General features: G+C 43.9%; 1 protein-coding gene across 2 annotated transcripts in view; it reads left to right on the top strand.

The window, feature by feature from the left end:
- The window catches only part of Dnaaf9 (dynein axonemal assembly factor 9), a 127,091-nt gene that overhangs the window by 59,893 nt on the left and 49,942 nt on the right, over positions 1 to 17,256 (top strand). For both annotated transcript variants that reach the window (XM_052183646.1, XM_052183645.1), the window contains exons 17-20: positions 2,097 to 2,208; positions 5,067 to 5,137; positions 7,260 to 7,310; positions 8,554 to 8,641. In XM_052183646.1, the coding sequence (XP_052039606.1) occupies positions 2,097 to 2,208; positions 5,067 to 5,137; positions 7,260 to 7,310; positions 8,554 to 8,641 (322 nt within the window). The remainder of the gene's footprint in view (positions 1 to 2,096; positions 2,209 to 5,066; positions 5,138 to 7,259; positions 7,311 to 8,553; positions 8,642 to 17,256) is intronic.

Raw genomic sequence — 17,256 nt, 5'->3', positions numbered from 1 at the left:
CCACACCAGCTAAGACTACATGGTAAAACCCTGCCTCAAAATAAGCAGATAGATAGATAGATAGATAGATAGATAGATAGATAGATACATACATACATACATACATACATACATACATACTTACATACATACACACACACATACATACTTAGATACATAGATAGATACATAGATAGGTAGGTAGGTAGGTAGGTAGGTTGGTTGCTGGGGTAAAGTGCCATGGCCCGTGGCCCATGGACGTGGTCTGAGGAAGTCAGAATTTGTAAGCTAGTTTTAGCCACAAAACAAGGGCTCCATTTACTCCAGAGCAACCCTGATGTAAAGAGTGTTGGCAAACAGAATGTGAGAAAATGGTTGGTTACAACCAAGATTCTGGTTATGGTCATGTGCATGTCCGATTTTTTTAATTGCAGAGGGCTTTGGTCATGGGCAGCTGAGTGGAGTAGCGTGGGTGGTTTGGTACAAATGTGTCCTCTCTCCCCACCCCACCACAACCCACCCCAAAGAATAATAAAAAGGTATCACCATCCCTAGTAGAAAAGCACCTCAGAGCTATTAACATTGCAAGAATAGTTTGTAAAGTTGTGCATAATGAACATTTTACACTATATTTGGTCCCTTTGAAAAAGTCTAAATTAGCTTCATGGTGGAAACTCTAATCTCAGAGGCTCAGCACCCTTTCTGATCTTAGTAGGTACTATGCAGTACCTACTTACATAGTAGAGTGTACAGATACACTTCAGGTAAAACACCCATACATATAAAATAAGACAAATCTAAGACATAGAAATGTGTCCTCTCTCTCTCCCCATCCCACCACAACCCACCCCAAAGAATAATAAAAAGGTATCACCATCCCTAGTAGAAAAGCACCTCAGAGCTATTAACACTGCAAGAATAGTTTGTAAAGTTTTAATCCCAACACTTGGGAGGCAGAGGCAGGTAGATCTCTGTGAATTTGAGGCCAGCCTGGTCTACATAGTGATTCCAGGCTAGCCAGGGATACATAGTGAAACCCCATCTTTATTTATATATATATCATTTGAGATACTGGAAATGACTTAGTTTTTATTTTTTTATTTCTATGTCTTAGATTTGTCTTATTTTATATGTATGGGTGTTTTACCTGAAGTGTATCTGTACACTCTACTATGTAAGTAGGTACTGCATAGTACCTACTAAGATCAGAAAGGGTGCTGAGCCTCTGAGATTAGAGTTTCCGATGGTGTGAGCAGCCATGTGGATGCAGAGAAGCAAACCCAGGTGCTTCGGTGCCAGTGCTCTTAACTGCACTCCAAAACAACACGGGCCACGTGTTCGCCAGCTTAACGAATGCCTCCCCAGCGTCTTTCCCAGCTCACTGAGAGAGCTGAAGCCTAAGCCAAAGGACTGATTTAATAATGTGATGCTGTGGGGTATGACCTGTGCGGGGGTTCAGGAGCCTGCAGGAAACGCCTCTGAGTCTGTCGGCTGGGAGGAGTCATGACTAGAATGAAGGTTGTGGAGCTGGAGAGATGGATGGCTCAGCAGCTGAGAGCAGTGCTGCTCTTGCAGAGGACCCAGACTTAGTCCACAGCACCCGTGGAGGGGCTCACAACTTAACTTCAGCTCCAGGGCACCCCACACCACCTCTGACTTCTGCAGCCACACACAGCATACACATAAGAGACACAAACATACACATAAACAAATTTGGGTTTTTTTTTTTGTTTTTTTCGAGAGAGTGTTTCTCTGTGTAACCCCAGTAGTGAAATTAAAGGTATGTACCACCATGTCCAGAAAGAAATAGTTTTTAATTTAAAAAAAAATTAACAAGTTAAAAAAACAAAAAGGAAAAGACAGAAGACTGTGTTGTTTAAGAAGATGACAGTTTGATGGAATTTATAAAAATACTACCTTCCAACCTGTGCATGTCTCTAATCAAGGATCCATCACCTATTAGAAGGTCTGAGGCACCTTTTGATTCAAAGTGTATTTCAGCATAGGTCCTTAGAGATTTGTCAGTATTCTTTTGCTTCACGCCTGTTTCCTGTGGACCTGCCTCCTTCTGAACTGCTAGGCTGATAATGGCCTGGCCCTGCTTCTCCCTGACACAGGCTCGGATGACTGTCTATGACATTCCTGACGTGCTAGGAGGAGGAGGTTGCTTAGGATCCGTGGTCTTCTCAGAGTCCTTTTTGACATCTCGGATCTTGGTTAAAGAAAAGGGTAAGTGAGTGTGATGTCAAGAAAGCAAACCTTGGAAAATGGTTTTTTGTTGGTTTGTTTGTTTTTACAAAATAAACTATAAACTAAGCCAGAAATGACATATACTGATTAATACATGATTAATACTCTAGACTACTTAAAATAAGCAAATAGTATATATAATTGATGAATTAATAAGAAAAGTTTTATTCAGCAGTTACATGGTCAAAAATACAAACAGGCTGTTCATGGAAGTAGAAAATAAACAATAAGGCAGGATGGATTTATGTGTGAAGATTTGATGCCTCAGTAATGGTCAAGAGGCCACCATTTAACGTAAAAATCAATTTTTATTTATTACTCCTTATGTTGGCCAAAGGAAAGAACTACAAAGGATGATAATGTGTGGTGCTGGCACTGTCCCCAGTTAGCTCATTGTGTAGTATCACCAGTTAGCTCATGGTGCAGTGTCACCAGTTAGCTCACGGTGCAGTGTCACCAGTTAGCTCATGGTGTAGTATCACCAGTTAGCCAGCTGTGTTTTTTTCCTTCTGCCTGGACAGAACTCATAGTTGCACAGTAAGTCTGTCAAGTGCTTCAGCAACTTGTATAAGTCTCGGTGTGTGACAGCAGCAGCAGCAGTAGCAGCAGCCAATGCCCTCTCACGTTATGACCCACAGCACAGGCCTTGGGTCGCAGGGCTCCAGGTTCTCCGGAGTGTGAGCCACTCTCTTATAGGCCTTGTGCTCCACAAGTGTCACTCCCTGTGCAGACTTAGAGAACTGGGATTTCTCTGCCCCTAGCAGCAGCTGTAGCACCCGTTAGCACCTGGTAGGCTTGTACCCTTCAGCCCCAGCTGTCCACCCTCTTGCTAATTCTGCCATCTCTCCCGTTCTCACCATAGTTGCTGTCAGACTGTCCCTCTGCCTTTCCTTCACTGGAAAGCAGCTAGCCACATTGCTGCTCTTGTGGCTTGGCCAATGAGTTCTGCAGTGTTGCTGTGCCTCTGTTGTCACTGTCATAAGTCTTGACTGCTTCCTTCTTCATACCACATCAGCCAACACCATTAAAAGCAGACAAGGAAAGGCCTCTTAAGAGAAGCCTTATTGGACTTCAGTGTTGCAGTACCTGCAGAGGCAGCAGAGGAGGGTCTCTTCCAGGCACTTTAGCAGGCGTGTCATATAACCTAAGAGGAAGGCTTTACACCAGTCACAGTTTGCTTTGCATGTAAACAAAGGAGTGTTTTCACTCTTCACACGTTGTCTTTGGTACCAATCACAGCACTCCCTCTGCTAGGCTACTAGAGGAAGTGCCCACATTTGACCTAAGTAAATGGTTGCAGGGTCATCTAGAGTTTTCCAAGGTGTGTGACAGCAAAGTCTGGTACAAACCGAATAGTTACTGCCGAGGCTGCACCTTCAGGAGCCAGAGAAGTGAGCTGTGACAGTTTTGTAGTTTTCTTGAGGTGTTAGTGGGGTGTTCAGAACATTAGCATAGGAGTCTTCTAGGTGGCCATTTGACTTGAAGTCCTGTTCAAAATATCCAGGGCAGCAAGGGGGAGTCCCGAACTACCAGTTACTCAGTTAGCCCTATCCTGTCCAGATTGGCTTGTTTACAAGAACATGAAACATCAGAAATACTTACAGTAGGAACTTATTTGTAGTGGTGAGTACAGTGCACTCTGGGTCAGAGACTGGAGAATCACTCTCACAAGCTCAAAGCCAGCTTGGTCTACAAAACAAGATCTAAAAGAGCTATCACTACATAGTCAGACACTGTCTCAAAGAGCAAAAGGAAAAAAATGCTCAAACTTATCATGAAATAGGATTTTAATAGATTTTTCAGAGTTTAACTTTATCTGTCTCAGTAAAATTATCCTGCTCTCTTAGTTACTTTTCTTTTGCTGTGACAAAACACCATGACCAAGGACACTTATAGAAGAAAGAGTTTAATTGGGGTTGTGGTTTCAGAGTGCTGATGTCCATGTTGATAAAGCAAAGACAGAACAACAGGAACAGCTGAGAGCTGACAGCAGGAGGCAAAAAGAACTCTGGGAATGAGGGAGGCTTTTGACGCCACAAAGTCACACACACACACACACACACACACACACACACACACACACACATATATACCCTTGAACATGGCCACACCTTCTAAACCTTCCCAAATAGCTCTACCAATTGGGGACCAAGTATTCAAACACACGAGCCTATGGAAGCCATTCTGAAACCACAGAGCTCTTTTCTCTGACCTCCATGGGCTTTTTTCATGTAAAAATGCATTCCGCACAATTCCAAAAGTCTTCATAGTCTTTCAATCTCAATATTGCTTAACGATACAAAGCTTAAGTCTCTTCTGAGACTCAAAGCAATCTCTTTTTTTAATTATTTATTTTTATTTTACGTACATTGGTGTTTTAACTGTAAGGATATCTGTGTGAGGGTATCCAGTCCCCTGGAACAGGAGTTACAGACAGTTGTAAGCTGCCATGTGGGTGCTGGGAATTGAACCTGGTACTCTAGAAGAGCAGCCAGTGCTTTTAACCGCTGAGCCAGCTCTCCAGCCCCTCAAAGCAATCTCCTAATTATAAGCTCCTGTAAAATCAAAAAGAAAGTTACATAGGTCCAACGTATAATGGCACAGAATATACATTTCAAAAGAGGGGAATCAGGACACACTGAGGAAATATTTGACCAAAGCAAAACCAAAACCCAGCAGAGCAAACTCCAAATCCTGTGGCTCTGATGTCAAAGGACTCAGATGGCTCTTGCCTTACAGTTTTGCTGTCTAATACCTGGTGATGTTTGTGCAAGTGGGTGCACAGTGGGGGGCTAAGGTGGCTAGACATAGCTGACGTGTCTTTGCTCTTCCTGCAGATGGCACTATTACTCCAGACACCAGCTACATCATCCTGACAGCTGCCATCCCCAGATTCTGTTCCTGGCTGGTCAGTATTATATATGGGGTCCTGGTGGACCTAACCAGAAAATCCTGGGGCAAACATTTAAGGAGGAACCTCCTTATGGGGTCCCTGGGGGCCCTTAGATTGTGATCTAGCTTTTATTAAGGGAAGAGAATCCAATAATAGTCTTAGAAAGCTTCAGAGAAGGGAGCTAAGTTATTTGTAAAGTCATGCAAGGAAGACACAAACACCCCATGTTGGAGATGAGAAGAACACAAGGCCTAGACTGATTGATATCCAGGGTCTGGTTCCAGTGCTTCATCAAGGCTCGGCCTGTCCAGGGGCTCACAGACTTTGAGACGCTGACTCCTCCTCTGGTCAGAATGATTGCTGCTGTTTTCCTAAGTATCTTTCTACATGTAGAAAAACCTCATTTTCTTTGATGAGACTAGGTCTGAGATACAGTTTGGGTTCATTGTTTGGTTTAGTTGTTTTGCTTTGTTTTGTTTTGGACTGGGTCTCATGTAGCTCAGGCTGGCCACAAACTCACTGTGCACTCAGGGGCCTTCAGTTCTTGACCCTCCGGCCTCCACCTTTCAAGCCTACAACTACATGGCACTGCCATTTCCAGATTAGTGTTTTGGGACATAGAAAATATGTTAGCAGGAAATCTTGTATTTAAAAGTTTAAGTACCAGAGAACCCCTGTCTCGAGAAACAAACAAACAAAACAAAAAACAAAAAAAACAAAAAAACAAAAAACAGTTTAAGTACTAGCTGGGTGTTGTGGTAATGGCCTTTAACCCCAGCACTGGGGAGGCAGAGGCAAATGAATCTCTGTGAGTTCAAGGCCAGCCTGGTCTACAAATCGAGTTCCAGGACAGCCAGAGCTACAAAAGAGATGCTGTCTTGAAAAACAAAACAAAATGAAACAACAAAAAGTTCAAGTACTGAACTTTTATTCAAGTTCGTGATGCACAGATTTCTTGATGAGAGCTTCTGAGGCCACAAAAAGAAGGGTGTGAGCAGACGGGCTGGTAGAGCAACTTCAGATGCTGGCAGCTAGGTGACTTGAACACACAGAGCCTGCAGTCTCCCTTTTTCTGAGCTGTGTTCCAGGGCACTACAGGTATCGTGTTAGGAAAGGACAAGGTTAAAGGGTTGTCTCATTTTGTCCCAGCTCAGTTTGCAGAGGGCATTGGCACATACTCTTTTTTTATTGAAAGCTTTACTTGAAAGCGTGTAATTTGCTCCTAGTAATTAAGTCTAAGTCACTTGAGATTAAACATGCACAGCACACTTTACATACCATAAACAGGCAAGGTAGTACAGGCAAGCCAAGCACTGGAAGGCTGAAGCAAGAGGATTACAAGTGTGAGGCTCGCTGGGATTCTGTGGCATCACATAGTGATTTCTACAGCAGCCTGGACTGAGAGTAAGACCCGCCTTTCAAAGACAAGGTCTTAGAACTTGTTTTAGAATCTGCTTCTCTAGTTCTGATGTAGCTATGGGGAAAACACAAAGTCGCCTGTCCTCTAACATTATTTAAGAGTGCACTCAGGCTGGGCAGTGGTGGCGCACGCCTTTAATCCCAGCACTTGGGAGGCAGAGGCAGGCGGATTTCTGAGTTCGAGGCCAGCCTGGTCTACAGAGTGAGTTCCAGGACAGCCAGGGCTACACAGAGAAACCCTGTCTCGAAAAACCAAAAAAAAAAAAAAAAAAAGAGTGCACTCAGGCCGGGCATTGTGGCACACACATTTAATCTCAACACTCAGCAGGCAGAGACAGGCAGATCTCTATGAGTTTGAGGCCAGCCTGGACTATATAGTGAATTCTAGGCCAGTCAGGGCTACATAAAGACCCTGTCTGAGTACACACCAGAAATATTTTACTATATTCCCATTCATAGCAAAGTAATCTTCCCCTACAGCGAAAGGTAAATAGAGATTAGGCATCTTCTCCATGTATCTGAGGCTTACTAGCTGAGCCTAAGGTCCTCGAAAGAAAACCCACTTTGGCCTAGGGCTTGAGCCCTGATGACATCGGCATCTTTGCCAGTATGTCAGGGCCTAAGAGAACTGGATATAGTAGAGAGACTACCTAGGCAGAAACAGCAGGATTCTATCCCTGAAGCATTGAAGTAAACACTGTTCATTTCTGTTGAACAGGTAGAAGATAATGAAATAAAATTATCTGAGAAAACCCTGCAAGCAACAAAGGTAAGGAACACTTTTGTTTCCAGTGATAAAATCATTATTAGCATGAGAGATGGGACTGGAGAGATGGCTCAGCAGTTATGGTCACATGCTGCTCTTGCAGAGGGCCTGGGCTGGGTTCCCAGCACCCACATGGTGGGTCATAACTATTTGTAACTCCAGTTCCAGGAGATTCAGTGCCTTCTTCTGGCCTCCCTGGGTACCAAATAAACATGTGGTGTACATATATGCATGCAAGCAAAGCGCTCATACACTTTATGATGTTTTGTAGTTTTGTAAGATGGCCCAAATATAAGCAACTTGTAATGATAAAGCAATTCATCTTGGGGCTGCAGAGACGGCTCAGCAGTTAAGAGCACTAGCTGCGCTTCCTAAAGACCCAGGTTCTGTTCCTAGCACCTACATGGCTCACAACCATCTGTAACTCTGCTCCTGGAATCCTATGCTCTCTTCTAGCCTTCAAGGGCACCAAGCATTCATATGATACACGGACATACATGCACATGAAAACACTCATATGTGTAAAATACATAAATAAAAAAATTAAACTATTTTTAAAATATTTCATCTTACTGATAAGCAGAAGATTCTGTACTTTTTGTTTTTGACTCCTAGTTGCATTTCCCACTTCCTGTTAGGCCTCTAGGGGAAGAAAAATGCTTATGGGGGACAAAGTGAGAGGGATTCCACTAGGGATCAAACCTAAGGCCATGTGCATTCTAGGTAAGCACTCTCTACCAGGGATCTACCTCCCCACCTGTCTTGAGCACTATTAAAAGCAGATTTCAAATTGGCTTGCACAGAAGCTGAGATGGCAACGCATTAGGCCAAGGAGAAGTGACTTCTTTTTCACAGACATCCAGTGCACTAGAACAAGAACACCACAAATAGGGTACAGAAGCCAGATGTAATAGGGAGTACTCACTTGTCCCTGCAATCAGGAAGCAGAGTCAGGAGAATCACTGCAAGTTCTGAGCTAACCTAGGCTACAGTGAGACTCTGTCAGAATAAATAAATAAATAAATAAATAAATAAATAAATAAATAAAACACACAACCAAAACTCAGAATTCAGAATGTCACTATTGTGCCAAAGAACCAGAGGATTCCAGAGCACATGGTATGTTTTTGGTATATTCAGGTCTGACTCATGTTTTTAGTACTGATAAAATGGCTAAGAGTTTGATTCTGTTTGTTTTATGCTGTAAGTCACCAGCTTTTAATTGTTGTTGCTAATATTTTTAAAGGGGGACGACTGTTTCTTGGGCACTTTGCTAACAGGAGGAAAGGGAGCGTATCTTTATTCCAACAGTCCCCAGTCTGGACCTGAAGAAGGTAAGCAGCTATGACTGTGTTCTTGGCTGTTTCTGAGTCCCTCATTTGCAGGGGTTAGCACAACTGTTGTGGTTAATAATACACCTGCTCTTTGAAAGAGTGCTGTTTTCCTGTGGCTGTTTCCCTTTGGCTCAACCACTTGTAGATGAGGAACCTTGTGTTAGTCTCAGGAGCAGAGGCCTGGTTCCAGAACTGCACCTGGTCTGCTGCTGCCAGAGCTTTGTTCTTAGAGTGGCCCAGAGCAGCAGTGCTTCCAGCAGAGAAGCCACAGACCCACACAGCTTTCTCCTGTGTAGCAAACCACTATGACTTCATATTTTAAAACGACACATCATTATTACCTCAGAGTTTTGCAAGTCAAAAACCTAAGCAAAAGGAGTCTGGTGGCACATGAGTATAATCCCAGCATCAGGGAGGCAGAGGCAGGACATTCTGACCATGTGTTAAAGGCAGCCTGGACTACAATCGTGAGTCTGGTGCCATACAGGTCTGTTAATCAAATAGTCTTAACAAAAAAAGAACACCAGGCAAGCTCTGATGTGGCCCAAATCAAGGATCAACCAGGCCTGACTGTTTAATCTAGAGACTCTGGGGAAGAGCCTATGTTCAGGCTTATCTATTTTTTGTTTTTTGTTTTGTTTTGTTTTTGTTTTTTTTCTGAGACAGGGTTTCTCTGTGTAGTCCTGGCTGTCCTGGAACTCACTCTGTAGACCAGGCTGGCCTCGAACTCAGAAATCCGCCTGCCTCTGCCTCCCAAGTGCTGGGATTAAAGGCGTGTGCCACCACTGCCCTGCTGTCCAGGCTTATCTGAGTTGAGGGTCCACCACTTCCCACTGCTTATAGGACTGAAGCCCCCATTTTATGCCTGGCTACTGGATACGGACTGGTCTCCTACCCTCCCTTGAGCCCTCAGCCACCAAGGATGGCCTTTGTGTTGAATCGTTCTCACATCAGTCTACTCTCTGGCTTCTGTGGTGCTTGCTGCTTTCCTTACAGGCACTCAGTTGCAAGTGTCTCATCCTTTTGTGGCAGCCTTAAATCTCATGGGCTCAGACATTCCAGATCTCACCATCATGATCATCTTCAGGGACTGGAAAGATGGCTCAGCAGTTAAGCATACTTACTGCTCTTGCGGAGGATCCAGGTTCAGTTCAGTACTCGTGTCACACTACTCAAGTCACTCTTAGTTCCAGGGGAATCCAGTACCTTTGGCTTCCAAGGGCTCCTGTACTCAAGTGCACACATAAACATACATAATAAAAAATATTTTTTAAAAGAAAACCTTAGCCAGATGGTGGTAGTGCATGCCTTTAATCCCAGCGCTCAGGAGAGAGACACAGGAGGATCTCTAAGTTCAAAGCCAGCTTGGTCTACAGAGTGAGTTCTAGGACATACAGGACTATACAGAGAAACTCAAAAGACAGACAAAGGGGGAGGGGGGGGTAGGGAAGGAGGGAGGGAGGGAGAGGGAATAAAAACCTTTTTAAAAGACAGAACATCTCCAGGCATGTCATGAGGCATCTCACATAGCGTAGCTGTGAATGCAGCCCAACACAGAATCACGAAGTTGGGGGTGGGGGGACATTGAGATTTGTCTATGCAAATTGTGTGGGGTCCAAGAAACTTGATATTAAGGTTCTCAAGTGTGACCTTCACAGATGGCAGTTGAGTTGCGGTGTTAATGCTGGACACACCTGAACCCTGTAAAGACAAGGCTCAGGACAGTAACCAAGAACAGATCCATAATGTAACTCATGAAACTAGAGGACTAAACGCTTATGCCTTGCTCTCCCAATAAAAGGCAGAGCTAGCCTGGGATAACCACTATAGCATCAGGCTCAGCAGGAGGATGAGTAAGTGAAAAGCCTAAAGCATCTTCAAGACCCAGCTGGGAAACAAGCTGAGCCTGGTGTTCAGGCCTTTAACCTCAGCCATGGGAGGTGACAGTCAGGGGATCTCAAGTTCAAGACTAGCCCCTGGGCAATACAATAAAACCCTAGCTCATCTTAGGATAAAAGTAAATGCATGTGAGCTTCCAGAGGACCTGGATCCAGTTCCTAGCACCCACACAATAGCTCACAACTGTCAGTAATCCCAGGCCCAGGGGATCTCATGCCCCCTTCTGGTCTCCAAGACATTGCATGTACATGATGCACTTATAGACAGACAGACAAAATACTTATATACATCTTTTTTTTTCCCAAGACAGTGTTATTCTTTGTAGCCCTGACTGTCCTGGAACTCTTTCTATGGACCAGGCCTTGAACTCACAGAGATCTACCACCTGCCTCTGCCTCCAGAGTACTGGAATTAAAGACATCTGCCACCACTTCCCAGTCAAAATAAAATCTTAAGAAAAAATAATAATTTGGGGGCTGTAGCTCAGTGCTTGCCCAACATGCTCTGAGTCCAGCTGCCTTGGGTTAGTACCCAGTGCAGGGATATGAGGGTCTAATCAGGTGGTCACATTTTAGGGTTTTTAACTATGGTCAAGGCCTGGAAATGGTTCCTTGTGGTTTCAGCTCTGCCCTCTGAGCTGTTAGCTTTACCTTCTAGGCTCCTTTCGGCACAAACTCTGAACTCTGTGGCACCTTTGTTTTCCATGAAAGTTAGCAGTTCCTTCCCTAGGCATCAAGACCTAGAAATCATTGTGTCTCAGCCCCGCCCCCGATCTTGTTTTCACCCTCAGGGCTCCTTTAAAGAAGTTATTGTGTGTATATACATGGCCACGCATGTGCCACAGTATTCATTTGCTGGTCACAGGACTCATGAGGGAATCAGTTCTCTCCGACCACCACAGAGGTTCTGGAGATTATACTTAACATTCAGGCTTGGTGGCAGCCGTCTCTACCCACTGAGCAGTCTGGCCATCCCAGCCCTCACAGTTCTCGATCTCACCCTGGGCCTCACATCTCAGCCTTCCTCACATCTCAGTAAGGTAGATCTTACTTTGTAGCTTAATAGTTTCATGTACCTGCTTCTTACCAGTAGGATTTGGGGAGCTGACCATCCTTTTCTCTCCCTTCCTTTCTATAGTGCGTCCTTTTCAATGTGAGAGAGCAGTGCTTTCCCTAATAAGAAATATCCTGAAAATGTGGGTTTTCCTAAATATCTTCAGTGGATTTCATGGAATTCATTTCCCAGTTCCTTTTTTGGACTCCTCAGAATAACTGTTTCTCTCTCTCCCTCTCTCTCTGTCTCTCTCTCCCTCTCTCTCTCTGTCTCTCTCTCCCCCTCTCTCTGTCTCTCTCTCTGTCTCTCCATCTCTGTCTCTATCTTCTCCCTTCCTCTCCCTCTCCCTCCTTCATCTCCTGTGTGTGTGTGTGGGGGGGGGGGTAGGGAAATAGAGACAGATTTGCTGGGGATCTAGCCCAGGGCCTTGTGCATGCTAGGCAAATACTATGCTGCTGAGGTGTAACCCCAGTCCCACAAAGAACATTTTTATCTGAGTCCTGTTCATTCCCTGTTGAATATTGTACTTCTGTGGAGTTTGAACTCTGACTTTACAAATTCCTCAGCCTCTACAAAGCAAATCCTCTTTCTGGGTGATTTGTTCTTAATGAAAATATTTTAGCTGGTGGCAAATTCCTCTCCCTGTTCTTAGATCATTGATGCAGCTTCTCTGTTCACATAGAAGACAAAGCTCACCGAGCACTGATTTTCGCCCACAGTGTTCTGCAGAGTTGTGTTCTGCTCTCCTCTTCGCTCCTCCAGATCCTGTTGGTGGAGACCTGGAAGTCAGACATTGTGGAGATCATGTAGTATGACTGTAGTGCTAACCTTGGAACAAGATCACATGGGGGGTTGTTTGGGTGTGAGAGGAGCTCTCGTGTCTCCCAGGGGTGCCCTGGAGACAGAGGTGCCCTGGAGCTGAAGGTCTACCGACTTTGCCACCCATCTTCCCAGCAAAGGGCTCATTAGAAAACCGATTTTGCATTATTGTATTATCTAACAAGATTTAACGTATCCAGTCTCTGTGTAATAAGGAAGAATACAACTAAAAATGTCTGTGTCCTTATTAGTCACATTATTTATGTTCTGCACTACTCCAGTTCTTCTGTATGCTATGCAAACACTCTGTCCCTGAGCCACTCTCCAACCCAGTCACGCCATTTTAAGATCTTAAACTTCAGCAGGGTATGGTTTGTAATCCAGCACTCTTGTGCTCCTAACACTTGGAAAATTGAGGTAGGCGAATCACCATTTCAAGGCTAGCCTGTCCACATACTAAGTTCAAGGCAAGGCTGGATAGCAAAACCCTTTTCAACCCTCTGTCTAGAAAACTTAGATTTGACATTTATACCAGTGTATATAGTTTGTGCTGTAGAACAATTCTATAGAAGCAGAAAACTTTAACAAGAGTTTCTCTACTCTGTGTATTAAGCATTTTACTAGTTTAGAGTTAATGTCACAGGATTAATAAAGCTTTAAGTTTTGACCATTTAGGATCAAGGCCTGCCCTCTGTTTATTTCTCTCCTGCCCCCCTTTTATGGTACTAAATGTTGATCTAAAAGCCTTACATAATAGGTAATAACTCTTCCACTAAGCTATATGTTCTGGGTGATTTTATCATTGCTAATTTTTGTTTTGATATGTGGCCTCTCCAGGTTTCCCAGACTGGCCTTGAACACACTCTATAATACAGAGAGGCATTGAACTTGAGATGCTCCTGCCTCAGGAGATCTTAGGCATGTACTACCATATCCTGCTAGGGAATCTCTTAAAAGAAAATAACACAAAATACCCAGGGCTTTCCTCAGGCTTTAGAAGGGGGATTGCAAAGATAAAAGGCCCTGAAATTCAAATGTTGTTAGTATCTTAAAATCTGCCTGTAATTGGAATATGATGAGTTTCATCCTTAAAACTGTCTTGAGCTCCTTAGTGTGATTGGTCAGATCCTGAGCTCTGTTGAAGGTGAACACTTGCCTGTGGCTGTAGGAGTTGGCAGAGCATCTGTGGTAGTGGAGATCCAGACCGTGGTCCTGCCCTTCAGGATGCTTACAGCTGAGGAGAGCACTTCTCCAGGAGCTGCTTCCTCCCCCAGCCCAGGCCTTTTCCTGTCACAGACTTGTCACTGCTCTGCTTTCCAGTTGTCCCTGTCCTTCCTGTGTCCTTGGTCAGGCAGGCTGCCCAGGAACTAATCCCTAAAAACGTGCTTTAGCCTCAGACCATTATCCTTAAACATTTTCTGGTTTTAACTTAACCCAAATAAAATCACTGCATGCCTGTGTGTTGTCCTCAGGCTTGCTTTGGGGTTTGGTATTATGCTGCTAGAACCTATCCGGATTGTGTTGTGTTTACTTGGGGCAGCACAGCAGTGTGGTGGGGAGCAGAGCTTGCAGGGAGGATGTGCTTGGGCAGCAGACTGCTGCTGTGTCCAAGGAGGCTGAGACAAGGGCAATGTTTTAATAACAAAAACGAAGATATTTCAAAGACAACTGTGACATTGCTGATTAATAACAAAACCAGGTATCAGTTTAAAGTGAAATAGACAGTTGCTAGGTAGATGTCCTTGTAGAAGTACTTTTTAATTTAAGGGTATAGTGGACTCTGTACAAGCTGTGGCTCTGGCACTCTTCTGTGATAGCCATATCACAGAATAATGGTTATAATGGTTAAAAATTCTTCATAATTTGACATTACTTCCCTTTTGTAAGGGTTGATATAAAAGGACTTGATTTAGATTCTTAAAACTTTAACCATTCACAGATCTACATATTTATATAGTTTGTTAATTTTCATAGTTCCAAAGTATTCCTTTATATGAAAATGAGGCATTTATCATTTTTATTTTACATGTATAGATGTTTTATCTACATAGATGTCTGTGTACCATGTGTATACCTGATGCCCAGGAGGCCGGAAGAGGGTGTCAGATCCTCTGGAACTAGAGTTACAAACGGTTGCGAGCTCCCATGTGGGTGCAGGGAATTGAATGCAAGTCCTCTGAAAGTATTCCCAACAGTTCCTCATTTTTATTCTTGGTGATCATTTGTTTTGTTTATAGTTTTGCTTTGTTTTTTATTATTGCAGCAGTAGTTAGTAGCATTCTTTTTTTTTTTTTTTTTCTTTTCTTATTGGTGTAGAGGGGTGGCTGGTTTTGGACTCAGAGTCTGCCTTCCTTGTGCTGGGATTAAAGGTGTGAACCACTATGACTAGCCAGTTCTTAAGAATTCTTTTTGTCTTGTCTTGTTTTGTTTTTGTTTTTGTTTTTTATTACAAGGTTTCTTTGTGTAGTCTTGACTGTCCTAGACCAGGCTGACTTCAAACTCACAGTGATCCTCCTGCCTCTGCCTCCTCAGGGCTAGGATTAAAGGAGAGTGCCACCACCGCCTGACCTGAATTGTTGCGTGCCTCTTTGAGTCATAGAAACCCCAGTCTCTCCAGATTTGATGGAGAGCAGCAGCCAGCCAGTTCCCTAGGGCATTCGTGCTACAGTGTGCTTTGCAGAGTGGAGTGCGGTGTTCTGACATTTGGTGAGAATGTGGTGCTGTGCTGTCAGGGTTGATTCGGGTTGGATGTCTCTGATTCTTAGCGTTGGCCACATTCTCAGTTATTGGCTGTGCCCTAATCTTTTGTTTGGTTTCTTATAGAAATTCCTTGCTTATTTTTAGGAGTTAGAGATGCAAGGTACTAATCTTTTGTCAGATAATATATCACAGTTTTTTTCCTTGTGGTGTATCTTCATTTTGTTTATGACATGTTTTAGCTGGATTCTTTTTATTCTTTGGAGGGAGGAGAGTGGGTGCAAGGGATTGGCTGGAGCCTTGCTGATGATCCATGACCAGCAGCTGCTCTGCCTGCCAGGGAGGTGCCCACCATCCTTGATTTTTGTTTGTGGTATTCGTTGTTTTGTTTACTGGGGATTGAACCCATGGTCTTTTGCATGTAGCATTCTATACTGAACTACATCCCTAGGCCTATTCATAATATTTTTGAAAGCAGAAAAAATTTTAACTAAGTTTGGCTGTGCACACTTGTAATTATAGCACTTAGGAGGCTGTGACAAACTCTTATGAGTTCTAAAACAGTCTGGCTATCTCTACAAACTCTTTCCCAGAGAGGAGGCAGAGGCAGACCAATTTCATATTGAAGTCTCCTAAGTATAAAAATTGACAATATGATCACTCCATGGTATGATGAAGGTCCAGGTTTTTATTGTAGATACGAGAAAGAACAGCCAGAGGTAACTGGAAGAGTCCAAAGCAGAGAGAGAGGGAAGGAGACTGAACACGGCCGGAGCCTGGACCTGGCAGGGCTGTCTGTGAGACAGAGTAGCAAAGGCCAGAGAAGAGAGAAACAGAAGCAGGATCAGAGCAGAGAGAAAACAGCAGAATAGCAGGGTTGTGAGGAGATTGAGTGACAGTGGGGAGGGAAGCCGTGAGCTTGAGGGAGCTTAGTGTGGGGAGGAGGTAAGAAGCACGTTGAGAGGATGCTAGTGTGGACTGTGAAGTGTGTGCCTGGTACTTGAGGTACTGAGGGACCATGGAGGCCTGACGTGCTGACAGGTGCCACCCGTAGCCATGCATACCTTCTGCAGAGGGAAGGGAAATGACTCCTTTTGGTAGAGGGGAAGCACCTTCACACGTTTCTGAGGAATGCTGGCTTTTATCTAACTGCCAAAAGTCCTTCTGTAGCCCATTTCTGATTATTTGCACTGCCTTTTGGAGTCTGGGGAACTGGAGTTTTCTTCTGGACCCGACACTAAGAAATTTTTTCTGCTTTGACCTTTGAAAGTGGTATGTGATAGGAGGCCAATTTACAATATAGAGGTGTAAGCGCCCGTTCCAGCAACAATCTTTGACTAAAATTCTTTGCCAATTGCTCTGTAAATGCCAGTGGTTCTCATAAATTAAGTCTAGGTGAACCTTCTACCACTGAGCTAAATCCCCAACGCCTAAACCCAGTCTTGTTCTGTAGCACCTCTGCTCTGTTCCATTATTCAATTCTTCCATATCATCTCAAGTTAGATGTCTAATACATTTAGACAGTGTAACTGCAGTGGTTTGAATATGCTTGGCCCAGGGTGGTACTTTCTGGAAGTATGGCCTTGAGGGAATGGGTGTGGCCTTGTTGGAGGAAGTGTGTCACTGTAGGCATGCACTTTAAGACCCTCATCCTAGCTGCCTGCAAGTCATTCTTCTCCTAGAGGCCTTCAAATGAAAATGTAGACCTCTCAGTTTCTCCTGCACCATGTCTGCCTAGATGCTGCCATGCTCCCACCTTGATGATAATGGACTGAACCTCTGAACCTGTAAACCAGCCCCAACTAAATGTTGTTCTTATAAGAATTACCTTGGTCATAGTGTCTGGTCACAACTGTAAAATCCTAACTAAGACAGGGACTTAATAATAAATCTCTTAGGCAATTCTAGAGTCTAGGAAGTCCAAAATTAAAAGTAGAGAGAAGGTAGGTTTTGTTTTGAGACTGCTAGTCTTTTCTTATAGGAGGCTACAACAACTTCTCCTATGTATACAGGGCTACACAGGAAGGGTCAGCTCTTTGGCTCTCATTCTCCTGGGGTTTTGGGTTTTTTTTGGGGGGAGGGGGTTGTCTTGATATTGACTGGTTAGTTGGTTGGTTGGTTGGTTGGTTGGTTGGTTGATGGTGTCA

This window comes from Apodemus sylvaticus, chromosome 5 (assembly GCF_947179515.1).
Source record: "Apodemus sylvaticus chromosome 5, mApoSyl1.1, whole genome shotgun sequence".
Taxonomy (NCBI): domain Eukaryota; kingdom Metazoa; phylum Chordata; class Mammalia; order Rodentia; family Muridae; genus Apodemus; species Apodemus sylvaticus.
Note: the sequence above shows the minus strand (reverse complement) of the source record. Positions and strands in the feature narration are given on the sequence as shown.